The sequence below is a fragment of the Salmo trutta genome, chromosome 19, assembly GCF_901001165.1.
Source record: "Salmo trutta chromosome 19, fSalTru1.1, whole genome shotgun sequence".
Taxonomy (NCBI): domain Eukaryota; kingdom Metazoa; phylum Chordata; class Actinopteri; order Salmoniformes; family Salmonidae; genus Salmo; species Salmo trutta.
Window position 1 is genome coordinate 35,685,826 of NC_042975.1, and position 14,301 is coordinate 35,700,126.

The following is a 14,301-nucleotide window of genomic DNA, read 5'->3' on the forward strand; positions in this document are numbered from 1 at the left end:
TCATGCAGCCACAGAGCTACATAGAATCAATATATTGGCACCTATATTGGTATCTACCGCTCTCTTGTAGCTCTCAACGTTACATGTGATTGATTTTATTTGCACAGTATAGGCCTACGTTAGCCTATTCTGAGCAGGATGCATATGCAGTGAAGGGCTGTATTTTGTGAGGCATTGGCTGCCCTCAGTTAGAATAAAATCAGGCTGCTGGTTTTTGTTTGCCTGTTAGTCAAGAAAGGGTTCCTGTTAGATCCACCTTGCTAAAAAAGCTACATGTGCCCATAACAATTGCACCTCTTCTTTTATGTATGTATAGAGCTATATTACAGTAGCTACTCATTCTGCTCGATCCAATCTTTTCTACTTTTTTATACAGTGTGTGCCGATTACTCAAAGCGATACAGGTAGGGTCCGGCACGGTAGGGGTTAGTCCTGGTGTATGAAAGGTAACAGTTAGTTTTGCCTGCTCTCTGTGTTGTCTTGGCCAGGACCCTGCTCTATCGCTTTGTAAAGTATGAAGTAGTTTAAAGCTTGAATAACATAAAATAACATAATATAATGTTATTTATGTTATTTCCCACGTGAAGAACTCCTGTAAACCTTGCCGTATTGAAACTCAGTGAACAAGGCATCTTAGACAAGCTGAAAAACAAATGGTGGTACGATAAGGGTGAATGTGGAACCAAGGACTCTGGAAGTAAGGTCAGTCGCTGCAGGTCTTTTTATACTGATTGCAAATTGCATTTTGACCTAACTGTTCATATGCAAATGCATAAATACCATACATTTTCAAAAACATATATTTTTTCTTCAATTTTTTTATTTTTGTTTTCCTTTTCATAGAATGCAAGTGAAAACAGTCTAAACAATATCCATCCCATAGTTTGCAGAACACATACTTCATTATCCACAATACTGTCGACATTATTAGTGTTTACATTACTATTATAATAATAATAATAATGATTATTCCTAAGATCTCATCACATAGTTTAGACATACAGTATGTATTGATAGTTGAAAAGGTGTAGCATGCCTTGGAAAAATGTAAGATTACATATGTATTCATACTTACCATAGACAAATGACAACCATTGAATTGTAACCATTATGCTACAGTTTTGTTAACCAAACTTTTGGTTGAAATATTGTTTATTGGTGTCCTTACTTATTTGCGTGCTAATTGAGTATATTGAATCTATTAACATTATGCAGTTTGACTTCAAGCTTCCTTACTCTGACAAACTCCAAACTAACTTTCAAACTCCAGATGGTCATACAGTAATCAGATTGAATCTGAAGGTCATGTTTGAACTGTGGAATGTCACAATAAGGAGATTTTGTTTGCACACTTCATAAAGTTAAAGGATCTAATATAAACCAGTTATTTAACCCTCTGAGATAGTCAGAGGACAGGACACACAGGCCCTGTAGCCAACGTCAGGGCTCCCCTATGATAGTCTTCAAAACACACTTTAAAGGACACACTCATAGGGTTAAAATGCAAATGGTAAAACTCTTATAAATGAATTTCAATATCTAAGTTTGGATGTTAGTAGCAGAAAAATGGTTCAATTCACAATTCCTATAGCTTGCCACTTTGATTGAAATTGTGAGATACAGTCAGATAATGGTACATTTGAAAAACTACAGTATCATAGTGAAGTCAGGGCCTATCAACAGTTTTTCGACCTGTACGACATTGACCACCTTCCTTTAGGGTGGCCTCGTAAATGAGCTACAGAGTAGGGTAGAAAAAAACTTTTTCTCAACATTCACCAATCCAGCTATGTAATTAACTACCTGCAGAGTTGAACCACCTCTCCTGCTATTGTTGAGGGTTGACTGACCTACCAGACAGTCCCAAGTTGCTCCCAGCTTCCCACTGTTGTAGGGAAGTCATTCAGCAGGTCAACCTCTGCCGTTTACCTCAGAACTACCCCACAGTAGGCATGTCTCCATGGGATTCACTGCCTACACAGTTGATAAAACCATACAGAGTTGTTAGGGTAATCCATTAGATCACTAGGCTGTGTTTACACAGGCAGCCCCATTCTTATATTTTTTGGACCAATCACATCAGAGATTTTCACGTCAGCTCTTTTTCAGCGCTGATCTGATTGTTCGAAACACCAATTAGTGAAACGATCAGAATTGGGCTACCTGTGTAAACACAGACTAATAGTGGGGGTGTCGTTTACATTAGAGCTGGATTTAAGTCAGAAGCCTCTTTGGGAGATTTTGCCTGTCTTGTTAGATCAGGTCACAACCAAAATGTCTGTAAAAAATTCTTAACATTGTTCTTTACCTTCCCCAGGACAAGACAAGTGCTCTAAGCCTGAGCAATGTGGCGGGAGTCTTCTATATTCTGGTTGGAGGGCTAGGGCTGGCTATGACCGTGGCTTTGATAGAGTTCTGTTATAAGTCACGGGCAGAAACCAAAAGACTGAAACTGGCTAAGAATGCCCAAAACTTTAAACCAGCTCCTCCGGCAAACACCCAGAATTTTGCCACGTACCGAGAAGGATATAATGTGTATGGAACAGAGAGTGTTAAAATCTAGGGGTATGTGTCTCCAACATTTTGTCCCAGTTGGGCAGTGTCTCTGAATGTGTCACCCTGTAAATGTATGCCATTTCAATACAATGTTATAAGCTGATAATGTTTTCAACATGGGCAATGCATGTATTGTATAGTAGTTCTATAATATTTTTGTGTCGAGTATAGGCTACAAATACAAATGTTGAATGCTGTTGAAATCTAGCCTTCAAGGGCCCCAAATACCCAAATGTTTGTAGGTTCCCCTATTACTGAAAAATATAACCTTTTATGGTGTCACAAAAAAAACCTTGAAATCCCATTCCGGTTTTACAGATCTGAAGTCTGTCCCTTCCGCTGGTGTCTCTGCAGGAAGGTACAGTCACTCTGGAGGAATACAACCCGCAATGGCTGGCACCCTGGAGGCGACAGGCATGGTCATCAGCTTGGACCCAAACCCACAGTCAACAAATGCCCATCTTGGGATGCCAAACCTGGCACGATAATCAACGACAGTGACACAATAGGACTTGTTTATTGAAATATGGGACCTGCCTCTCTTAGTGCCTTACGGAGCATTCAGCGCCTCAGCAATGCAGCTCCATTTTGGTTCACTTGAAAATACAGAATCAAAAAATAATATAGGGGAGGAAAGAAAGAAAACATTGATACTGTTGTAATCTATATACGTGGGAAAGTTTTTGTTTAATTATTTTGAAGAAAAAAATGCCATTACTTGCCATTAAGAAACTTATCCCAGAGAACATTTTAAGTCATTTCAATCCTTTACAGGCATATTTTAGTGGTAAAACATTTACAAAAATGTTTTGTTTTATTTAACGTACTAGTCATCTGCCTATTTTACTATACAATTATGTTCAATGTCATATAATAATCTAAGATAAACTTCAATCAATAGGATAGGATCAATAGAAAATGACAATATTGTACCCTCATTCTGTATTTTAAAGATTTGCATCATTTGAAACCATTGGTTATTCAAAATGTCTTAGGTGCTGTCAATTTTCTCAGAGCCTGATGGACAAACTGACATCTTGTCATGGCAGCAGCATAACATGACTGGTTAAAACAAATGCAATATTTAACTTGGGCCACACTTGTCACTACTGCCAAAAATGTTAAATTGAAAACAGATTTAATGAAGATGTGATCAGTTTTAAAACACATATGGTGTCTTATTGTTATTGGGCTTTTTGATTGAACAGAGTAGAGTTGTAGAGAACACTGGGATATTTACAGTATAGTACTACCAAGCATAATAGGTGTTTGGTTATAAACAGTACACCCCTTTTTACAACATGTAAAAGGTTTAAGTATTCCTCCTAATCAAAATCTGCTACATTTCTTACACATTAAAATGGAAAAAGGTTTATAAATTTAAGTCTTATTGCAATGCAATCCAATTATATCTTTAAAGAGGGAGCTCTCTATTATATTAACATGTTGGGTAAATAATAGCACACTGTATCTGGTTGTAATTTACATTACTTTCTTTGTACCCGTTTGTTTTCTGTTGAGATTGGGTTATGTAGTGAATGATGAGCAATGAGAGTGGAGAGAGAGAGAGAGACCAGAAGAATACAACAAGTATTTCTGTTTTAATGTTTCTGCAAAAACTGTGATCCACTACACTTTGAAGACATACCAAGACAAAACTGATGAATAGGAGAATTCTTTATGACCCACGGAGGACCATAAATGTTAAGTAACGTATATTTGTTTAGTTGACTTTATTAATGAAGGCTTCTCATTATTTTTACCCAAGTAAAATGCATGTGGAATTAATTGGTGATCGCTTTACCAAACTGCAACCTAAAGCAGACCCTAGGAAGTTAGCGAACAATCTCAACTTTAGAACTCATTTGATCCTTTGGTTTTCTTTTATTTGTAACTGCACCTCAGCAATGAGAAAATTGCCAAGCTGCATAATGATAACAAGAACTGCATGTGTGGACATACTGAACCTTGTTAGTGAGGTCCTGTACAAAGAATTTTATTACATTTTGTAAATAAAGACGGATTTAAAATGGGTTATTTTGGAATATTCTTAAGATATTGAATGATATTCTTTGTCATACAGGAACAATATATTTCATCATCCTCATATCTCCAGCAATCATACTGCACCACATATCGCACAGGAAGAAACCAGGAAATGTTAACATTTATCCAGCCAACTTGCCATCCTCCAAGCATCATCTTGAAATGGGAAGAGAATAATAACGCAATATGGACAATCCATATGGATTGCCCTGAAGTACAGTCAAATGGTATATGTGAGCAATTATTTCACGACAATGCACTATATTGCAAAGGATATTTCCAGTGAGAAAGGGGTATTTCCAGTATAGCGGAATAGCAGCAGAGTGCCTTGCCAGCCAGGTATAAAATAGCAGGATTGCTAGACTGGACAGAACACTAGACTAATACATTTGTAATGTATTTAAGAGCTTTCTGTACATATCAGAAAATAAACTGTAGCAGCATTCCCTATAAGGCTGTATAGCCCTGCTGAACACTGGAGATTTCTCTTTGTGCAAGGTTTAGAGCTTTCTCTGTGGACAATCTCAGTGTGGGAACTTGACACTTTCTAACTTAGAGGAAGTCTAGAGTTGTGTCAATGTAGAAGGCAATACTTTTGAGTAAATAGTTGATTTTAGAACTGTAGCATATCAGCAGCTGACCTACTGAACAGTCTCTTACGTCAGCTTAACTGTAAGAAGTGATGTGGAATGGCACATAACCCTAGTAAAAAAACAAACACCAGACACGAATGGCTCACTAGGAAAACTATCATTTATTAGTTAAAAAAAAGCATACACTTGTCGAGTACAGCAGATAAAAACTCCAAAAAGTTGTTTCTGAAACATTTGTATTTGGAGTACAAAGCTTTGACATTTTTACAATTATATTTGCTTCAAGGAGTAACTGTAATTTTACAAATGATTTAAAAACCTGATAACACACAATCGCATAATGGACATAGCAAGGGGACATCAAAAAATAAACATAACAGATATGACATGACTTACATGTTACCTTCTTTATTATTGTACACATAATATACAAACTGGTCATTTGTATCATTTCACTCAATCTTTGCCTAAAGACTTGCTTGGATAAAAAGGAGAAATAAATAGACATGTAACCCTAAATGAGGCGAAAGCAAATATAGAGTGTCTATTAATGCCAATAAAACAAGCCGTAGGGGAGGAACCTGACAACATAAAACAGGTGCATTTTTTCATCAAGCGTTTGTGATTATCGAATGTATGACCTGATGATTTCAAGAGAGCGTTTAATACAGTTACCAGTTTTCTTTCTGAGTAGAACATCATTTTGTGATTTGAATAGCACATTGTGCCAATATTCAAAAGTAAAAAAAATAAAAATAAACATACCTGGTTACTGAAACACACTGAAATGAAAAAAAGAAGAATAGATCTGAAAGTTCCAAACACTACAACTAACATGACTTGCGGGCAGTTACAACAGAAACAACACAGGCAGAAATGAGAGTAACATTTGAGATGCGGCCTCCTCTCAGAATGAACAAGGCAGAGAAAATAGAGCACTAGTTAACAACGTGGTACAGGATGAGGGAGGGTGAGTGTCTGGGTTAAAAGCACGGCTTCTCCAGGTCTGCTGCAGCCCACAGCCCCAAGGGGAGGGAAAGGAAGGAGAGGAAGAATTAAGATACGTTTTAGACCAAATCACACAAACATTTCAAAGTCAAAGGTAATAATGTTAAATTGGGATGATGTAAATTAATTTCTCAATTATACTGAACAAAAATATAAATGCAACATGTAAAGTGTTGGTCCCATGTTTCATGAGCTGAAATAAAATATCCCAGAAATGTTCCACACACACAAAAAGCTTATTTCTCTCAAATGTTTGTGCACAAATTAGTTTACATCCCTGTTAATGAGTATTTTCCTTTGCCAAGATAATCCACCGAACTGACAGGTGTGGCATATCAAAAAGCTGATTGAACAGCATGATCATTACACAAGTGCACCTTTTGCTGGGGACAATAAAAGGCCACTCTAAAATGTGCAGTTGTGTCACACAACACAATGCCAGAGATAACTCAAGTTTGAGGGAGTGTGCAATTGGCATGCTGGCTGCAGGAATGTCCACTAGAGCTGTTGCCAGAGAATTTAATGTTAATTTCCCTACCATAACGTCGTTTTAGAGAATTTGGCAGCATGTCCAGCCGGCCTCACAACCACAGACCACGTGTAACCACGCCAGCCCAGAACCTCCACATCAGGCTTCTTCATCTGCGGGATCGTCTTAGACCAGCCACCAGGACAGCTGATAAAACTGTGGGTTTACACAACCAAAGAATTTCTGCACAAACTGTCAGAAACCATCACAGCGTGCTCGTCGTCCTCACCAGGGTCTTGACCTGACTGCAGTTTGGTGTCGTAACCGACTTCAGTGGACAAATGCTCAACTTCAATGACCACTGGCACACTGGAGAAGTGAGCTCTTCATGGATGAATCCCGGTTTCAACTATAGCTGGCAGACGGCGTCGTGTGGGCAAGCGGATTGAATACAGAGAGATACCGTGACGAGATCCTGAGGCCCATTGTTGTGCCATTCATCTGCTGCCATCACCTCATGTTTCAGCATGATAATGCACGGCCCCATGTCGCAAGGACCTGTACACAATTCCTGGAAGATGAAAATGTCCCAGTTCTTCTATGACCTGCATACTCAAAAGACAAGTCACCCATTGAACAAGTTTGGGATGCTCTGGATCGATGTGTATGACAGCGTGTCCCTGACAATATCCAGCAATTTCGCAGCCATTGAAGAGTGGGAAAACATTCCACAAGCCACAATCAACAGCCTGATCAACTCCATGTGAAGGAGATGTGTCCCACTGCACGAGGCAAATGGTGGTCACACCAGATACTGACTGGTTTTCTGATCTACGCCCCTACTTTTTTTTTTAAGGTATCTTTGACCAACAGATGCATATCTGTATTCCCAGTCATGTGAAATCCATAGATTAGGGCCTAATGAATTCATTTCAATTGACTGATTCCCTTATATGAACTGTAACTCAGTAAAATCTTTAAATTGTTGCATGTTGTGTTTATATTTTTGTTCAGTGTAGTATTCCATTACTACTTACCTTCGCTGACTGACCTAGAACACATTATCTGTGCTTGTCAGAGGACTTATGAGTACCACCATTAAGGAAAACCTTTTCCTTCATTTCACTTGTTAGATACCTACTACAAAGATCAACAGAAATTCTAGCACAAGGTAGTTGGGTAATAAACATGCCCCGGTGAGATAATAGCCATTTCTTTAAAGACACAATATTTTGTGCTGGTCGTTGCCTTGAATAAATGAAATTAAAATATATACAGTACTCAAGGTAATAAAATGATAATTACACCAAATACTAGGGCTCCAGAAGTTAATTCCATAATTTCAGTTCTAAAGCGTTACTCAAAACATTTAAGGATATTGTTTTTTCTCTTCCTTTCCGCCGCTGCTGTCCCTCTTCTCCTTCTTGTCAGGTTTGTCTTTGTCATGCCTAGACTCCTTTAACAGCAGACAGGAAACACACATGTCAATCAAAACACCACTACTGCCACCAGTGGCAGAGTACACCGGGGCACCAATGTGTTGGCTACAAACTATGTATGTACAGTACATATGGCCAATAGTTGTCTTCTGATCCCTCCTGTCTCAGCCTCCAGTATTTATGCTGCAGTAGTTTATGTGCCGGGGGGCTAGGGTCAGTCTGTTTCATCTGGAGTATTCTCTTGTCTTATCCGGTGTCCTGTGTGAATTTAAATATGCTCTCTCTCTAATTTTCTCTTTCTTTCTTTCTCTCGGAGGACCTGAGCCCTAGGACCATGCCTCGGGACTACCTGGCATGATGACTCCTTGCTGTCCCCAGTCCACCTGGCCATGCTGCTGCTCCAGTTTCAACTGTTCTGCCTGCGGCTACGGAACCCTGACCTGTTCACCGGACGTGCTTGTTGCACCCTCGACAACTACAATGATTATTATTATTTGACCATGCTGGTCATTTATGAACATTTTAACATCTTGACCATGTTCTGTTATAATATCCACCCGGCACAGCCAGAAGAGGACTGGCCACCCCTCATAGCCTGGTTCCTCTCTAGGTTTCTTCCTAGGTTTTTGGCCTTTCTAGGGAGTTTTTCCTAGGGAGTTTTTCCTAGCCACCGTGCCTCTTTCACATGCATTGCTTGCTGTTTGGGGTTTTAGGCTGGGTTTCTGTACAGCACTTTGAGATTTCAGCTGATATACGAAGGGCTATATAAATAAATTTGATTTGAATAGTTCCTACATGCACATATGTGATCTTGGTGCTGGTTCAATTATTCATCTGCAGCAGCAGCCCAGTTTCTTTACTTATTTAAAAGGGCCAGAGAAGCTGTACAAAAACACATGTCATGGCTGGGCCAAAACCATCACAGCTTAACCACTGACTGAGCAGCAACAAAAACCAAAAACTATGAGAGACTATGGCCCCTCCCCAGGGGCACTGTGTTGTGCTCTGCTAGGGTCCAGGTCAAGGGCAGTACTACGTACCTTCTTGCCCCCGGAAGAGTTTCTCTCAGGTTTAGCAGACTCTCCCTTTTCCTTGCTGGAGGACTTGGACCTCTTGGTCTTCTCTTTGTCAGCCGAGACCGGGGAGTCTGAGGAGGGACTGGCGCTCTTGCTGTGTTTGTTGGAGGAATCTGGGAGAGAAGAGGAAGAACCCAGCATGAATATTGATCGTATCCATATTTAAGTTTTAATCAGTATGGTTGTTACGTACAGGGAGATAACTTACTGGTTCCATTTTCATCTTTTCTGCGTTTGGATTCTAGGCTCATCTCACGGTCAGTGGTCACATGGTCCTAAAAAAAGATGGAAAATAATTTAAATGCCCACACCAGCAGGGATGTGGCGGTCAAGCAAATAACTGTCGGTCTCACGGTAATTGACCGTTAATTAACAAACACATTTAGCATCTCCTGGCTTCCACACACAGTCTACAAGCCACTGATGCAGACCTTTGGAACATCTACATTTTAAAAAGTCTAATAAATCCATGTAATTTATCCTACACCTTCACAATAGGTGAAGGTCGAGAGCCATGCGTCCTCCGAAACACAACCCTGCCAAGCCGCAATGCTTCTTGACACACTGCTCGCTTAACCCAGCAGCCAGCCGCACCAATGTGTCAGAGTAAACACCTTCAGCTGGTGACTAAAGTCAGCTCGCAGGCACCCGGCCCGCCACAAGGAGTCGCTAGGTCGCGATTGGACAAGGAAACCCCGGCCGGCCAAAACCTCCCCTTACTCTGACGACGCTGGGCCAATTGTGCGCCGCCTCATGGGTCAGGCCGGCCGGCCTGGGATCGAACCTGGGCCTATAGAGACGCCTCAAGCGCTGCGATGCAGTGCCTTAGACCGCTGCGCCACTCAGGAGGCCAACCTATTATATTCTGTGCGAGAAATAAATATTCCAAACAGTCTGGGACAGTTGTGGGATGCGATAGATCCCAAATGAATACAAACACTAGCATCAATGAGGCTGTGAGGCTGACGCAACAGATCAGAACCTTTAGCTTAAAATGTTGATAAGCTATTAGGCTATTTCTTTGCATTATAAGTGCAGCAATGCGCACATGGCAGAAGGCTATAAGCGCGAATGTTACAATTAGCGTAAAACACCATTATCTAAAGTGACCGCAAATGCAATTATGCATGTAATGCTTTTATTACATACAGGTGCATTTTATGGTGAAAATGATCTTCCACAAACTTGAAACTCACACGCTGCTTTTATATACCAGTAAGGCTCTACACCCCATGTAAAGCGGATTAATGTGCTTAATTTTAAGAAGTTATTTGGCCACTTTAGTTGTGATACAAACCTTATCAAAACAGGCTACATGAAGTGTGTGACTATGATTCGAAAAAGTGGCAAAAAAAATACATTGCTTCTTGCCTTAAACTGGGCATCATTCACAAGTGATAATATATAATTCACAAGTGATAGGCTAATATTGTCATCCATCACACTATTCTTGATTTAATCTTGTCTTTACATTTACTAAATAACATATGTGTGAAATTAGTTTTGATTTAGAAAGGACCATTATCATGCACCTGTCTCGAAACAGGGGCAGAGGAAAAATGACATGTCATCTACGCACTTAAATAGCGAATGGAGGACGCTTTTCTTGTGGTTCATTTTCATACCAGCCAGGTACACTATACTCCTGTTGTAAAGATAAGCAATGTGCTTAATACTAGGAAAGTTGAGAAATAAATATAGTAGCATAAGTGTCTATTCAGATAATGAACAGGCAGATAATGAAAAGCCAAAATTCAAGGAACATATAGTTACAGTGCCTTCTGAAAGTATTCACACCCCATTACTTTTCCCACATTTTGTTGTGTTACAAAGTGGGAGAAAAATAAATGATTTTTTTTTATAAAAGGAAAATAAAAAACACTAATATATCTTGATTTGATAACTATTCAACCCCCTGAGTCAATGTATGTTAGAATCACCTTTGGCAGCGATTACAGCTGGGAGTCTTTCTGGCTAAGTCTCTAAGAGCTTTGTATGCCTGGATTGTACAATATTTCCCTATTATTCAATTTTTTTTTTTTAATGAGTCAAGCTCCATTTACCATTTTTGGACAGCCATAGTCAAGTCTTGCCATAGATTTTCAAGCTAATTTAAGTCAAAGCTGTAACTAGGCCACAGGAACATTCAATGTCATCTTGGTAAGCAATTCCAGTGTATATTTGGCCTTGTGTTTTAGGCTATTGGCCTGCTGAAAGGGGAATTTGTCTCCCAATGTCTGTTGGAAAGCAGACTGAACTAGGTTTCCTCTGTGCTTAGCTCTTAGTCTTTGCCGATAACAAGCATACCCATAACATGATGCAGCCACCACCATTCTTGAAAATATGAAGAGTGGTAACTCAGTGATGTGTTGGATTTGCCCCAAACATAATGCTTTGTATTCAGGACAAAAAGTTAATTTATTTTCAGTATTACTTTGTGCCTTATTGCAAACAGGATGCATGTTTTGGAATATTTTTTATTCTGTACAGGTTTCCTTCTTTTCACTTTGAAATGTATGTTAGTATTGTGGAGTAACTACAATGTTCTATCTCCTATCACAGCCATTAAACCAAAATGTTGGCCTCATGGTGAAATCTCTAAGTGGTTTCCTTCCTCTCCGGAAACTGAGTTAGGAAGGGTGTCTACCTTTGTAGTGACTGGCTGTATTGATACACCATCCAAAATGTAAAGTTTATAACTACACCATACTCAAAGGGATATTCAATGTCTGCTTTTTAAAAATCCATCTACCAATAAGTACCCTTCTTTGCAAACCATAGGAAAACCTCCCTGGTCTTTTGTGGTTGAATCTGTGTTTGAAATTTACTGCGCGGCAGAAAATTATATGTGTGGGATACAGAGATAAGGTAGTCATTTAAATAATGTTAAACACTATTATTGCACACAGTTGAGTCCATGCAACTTAATATGGGACTTGTTAAGCAAATGTTTACTCCTTAACTTATTTAAGCTTGCCATAACAAAGGGGTTGAATACTTACTGACTCAAGACATTTGAACTTTTCATTTTTTATTAATTTGTAAACATGTCTAAAAACATAATTCCTCTGACATGGGGTATTGTGTAGACCAGTGACAAAATCTCTATTTAATCCATTTTAAATTCAGGCTTTCAAGGGGTGTGAATACTTTCTGAAGGCACTGTACATGTCATGTAAGGTGCGAATGATCATGAGCCAAGTCATTGTAGCCTATCATTTCACTTTCCCTGTGAGAACCATGAGCATGGACAGACTTCTTCTGAGGTGGAACCTAAACTCTCTAGGACAGGAAATTAAGTCAAAATCGCAGCGGCAACTTCCTCTGGGAGGACTTTAACCTCTTTGGGCTAGGGGGCACTATTTTCACGTCTGGATGAAAAGCATGCCCAAAGTAAACTGCCTGTTACTCAGGCCCAGAAGCTAGGATATGCATATAATTGGTAGATTTGGATAGAAAACACTCTAAAGTTTCTAAAACTGTTAAAATAATGTCTGAGTATAACAGAACTTACTTGGCAGGCAAAACCCAAGGACAAACCATCCAGGAAAAAAAAACCCGAGGTCACTGTTTTCAATTCGTTTTCCATGGGAAACTATATTTATGAGGCACCTGGTTGCAGTTCCTATGGCTTCCACTAGATGTCAACAGTCTTTAGAAATTGGTTGATGTTCTTCTTTTAAGAAATGAAGAAGTACGACTGTTCATTGTGAGTGTCAAGCCAAGTGGACTATTGTTTGTTGCGCACGACCTGGAGCTCGCTCCACGTTGTTTTTATCCGCTATTGAACACAGTATATTCCGTCTTAAATTGTATCGATTATTTACGTTTTAGGAAACCTAAGGTTGGATTAGGAAAGTTGTTTGAAATGTTTGGACCAAGTTTACAGGTAACTTATTAGATTATTTGTAGTCATGTTGGGCGAGTTGGAACGGGTGTATTTCTGAATCAAACGCGCAAAATAAATTGACATTTTGGGGATATAAAGAAGGAATTTATCAAACAGAAGGACCATTTGTGATGTTTCTGGGACATCTTGGAGTGCCAACAGAAGAAGATCTTCAAAGGTAAGGCATGAATTATATCGTTATTTCTGACTTTTGTCGCACCTCCCTCGTTGAAATATGTTTGTCATGCATTTGTATGATGAGGCGCTGTCCTTAGATAATCGCATGGTTTGCTTTCGCCGTAAAGCCTTTTTTAAATCTGGCACGGCGGCTGGATTAACAAGAAGTTACGCTTTATTTTGATGTATTGCACTTGTGGTTTTATGAAAGTTAAATATTTCTAATAATTTAATTTGAATTTCGCGCTCTGCAATTTCACCGGATGTTGTCGAGATGTTCCGCTAGCGGAACGTGTAGCTGTAACAGGTTTTAAGGACGGTCAACCATAAGAATCACACCAGTCTTGACAATCTATGCAAAACTATAACATATAAGTTAGAAGTAGTTGGCTTTTAAGTTCTATATCAAATCAAGATGAGAGCAAGCACCAGATCAGATAAGAACACTCCTTTCCACATTGAAGTCCACCTTTAAAATCTCTCCCTTGCTCTCTCAAATACTCACTCTCTTCCTGTCCTTTCGGTCTTTGTCTTCGGTCTTCTTCTCTTTGGAACGGCCCCGGGTATTCTCTGACTCTTTCTTGTCCGTCTCCCTCTCTCTGCTCTTGGACCGCGCGACCGAATTGTAGGTGATGTGGTGCTGTAAGGAATGAGCATACAAATCAAACAAACACAGACCAAAATATATATATATTTTTTATATACATTGCATGGCATTGTGCACTTACTGGAGGATACCTTGAAATGTGTGTGCTGAAATCTGCCTGTCCTCCTCAGTGTGTATGTGCCTATTACCAAGCCAATAACCTTAAAATATAAGTCCATATGCCGAGGCAGACCCTGTAGATACTATGTGTTGCTGATCATATAAATGAACCGCTAAGTGGCTGACAGTTCCTGGAGGAAAATCACTAGGAAACACATAGAAAACGTTATAGTTAATATAAGGAAATCAGTCAATTTAAATAAATTAGGCCCTAATCTATTGTTTTCACATGACTGGGAATACAGATATGCATCTGTTGGTCACAGATATCTTTAAAAAAAG

General features: G+C 39.4%; 2 protein-coding genes across 7 annotated transcripts in view; one reads left to right on the forward strand and one right to left on the reverse strand.

The window, feature by feature from the left end:
* LOC115154457 (glutamate receptor 3) overlaps positions 1-4,590 on the forward strand; it is a 109,571-nt gene extending 104,981 nt beyond the window's left edge. Inside the window, exons 14-16 of one of the 5 annotated variants that reach the window (XM_029700698.1) lie at positions 588-702; positions 2,318-2,565; positions 2,875-4,590. In XM_029700698.1, coding sequence (XP_029556558.1) covers positions 588-702; positions 2,318-2,563 — 361 coding nt within the window. In that variant the 3' untranslated portion in view covers positions 2,564-2,565; positions 2,875-4,590. Of the gene's footprint in view, positions 1-587; positions 723-2,317; positions 2,566-2,874 lie in introns of those variants that run through there. The other 4 variants (XR_003867897.1, XM_029700699.1, XM_029700697.1 and 1 more) reach the window with 4 other exon arrangements.
* Positions 4,591-5,337: 747 nt separating this feature from the next.
* Positions 5,338-14,301, reverse strand: part of LOC115154455 (THO complex subunit 2) — a 69,954-nt gene continuing 60,990 nt past the window's right edge. The window contains exons 34-39 of one of the 2 annotated variants that reach the window (XM_029700693.1): positions 13,759-13,893; positions 9,396-9,462; positions 9,152-9,300; positions 8,052-8,128; positions 7,710-7,761; positions 5,338-6,201 (exon numbers count right to left, since the gene is read on the reverse strand). In XM_029700693.1, the coding sequence (XP_029556553.1) occupies positions 7,734-7,761; positions 8,052-8,128; positions 9,152-9,300; positions 9,396-9,462; positions 13,759-13,893 (456 nt within the window). In that variant the 3' untranslated portion in view covers positions 5,338-6,201; positions 7,710-7,733. Of the gene's footprint in view, positions 6,205-7,709; positions 7,762-8,051; positions 8,129-9,151; positions 9,301-9,395; positions 9,463-13,758; positions 13,894-14,301 lie in introns of both variants that reach the window. The other variant, XM_029700692.1, reaches the window with a different exon arrangement.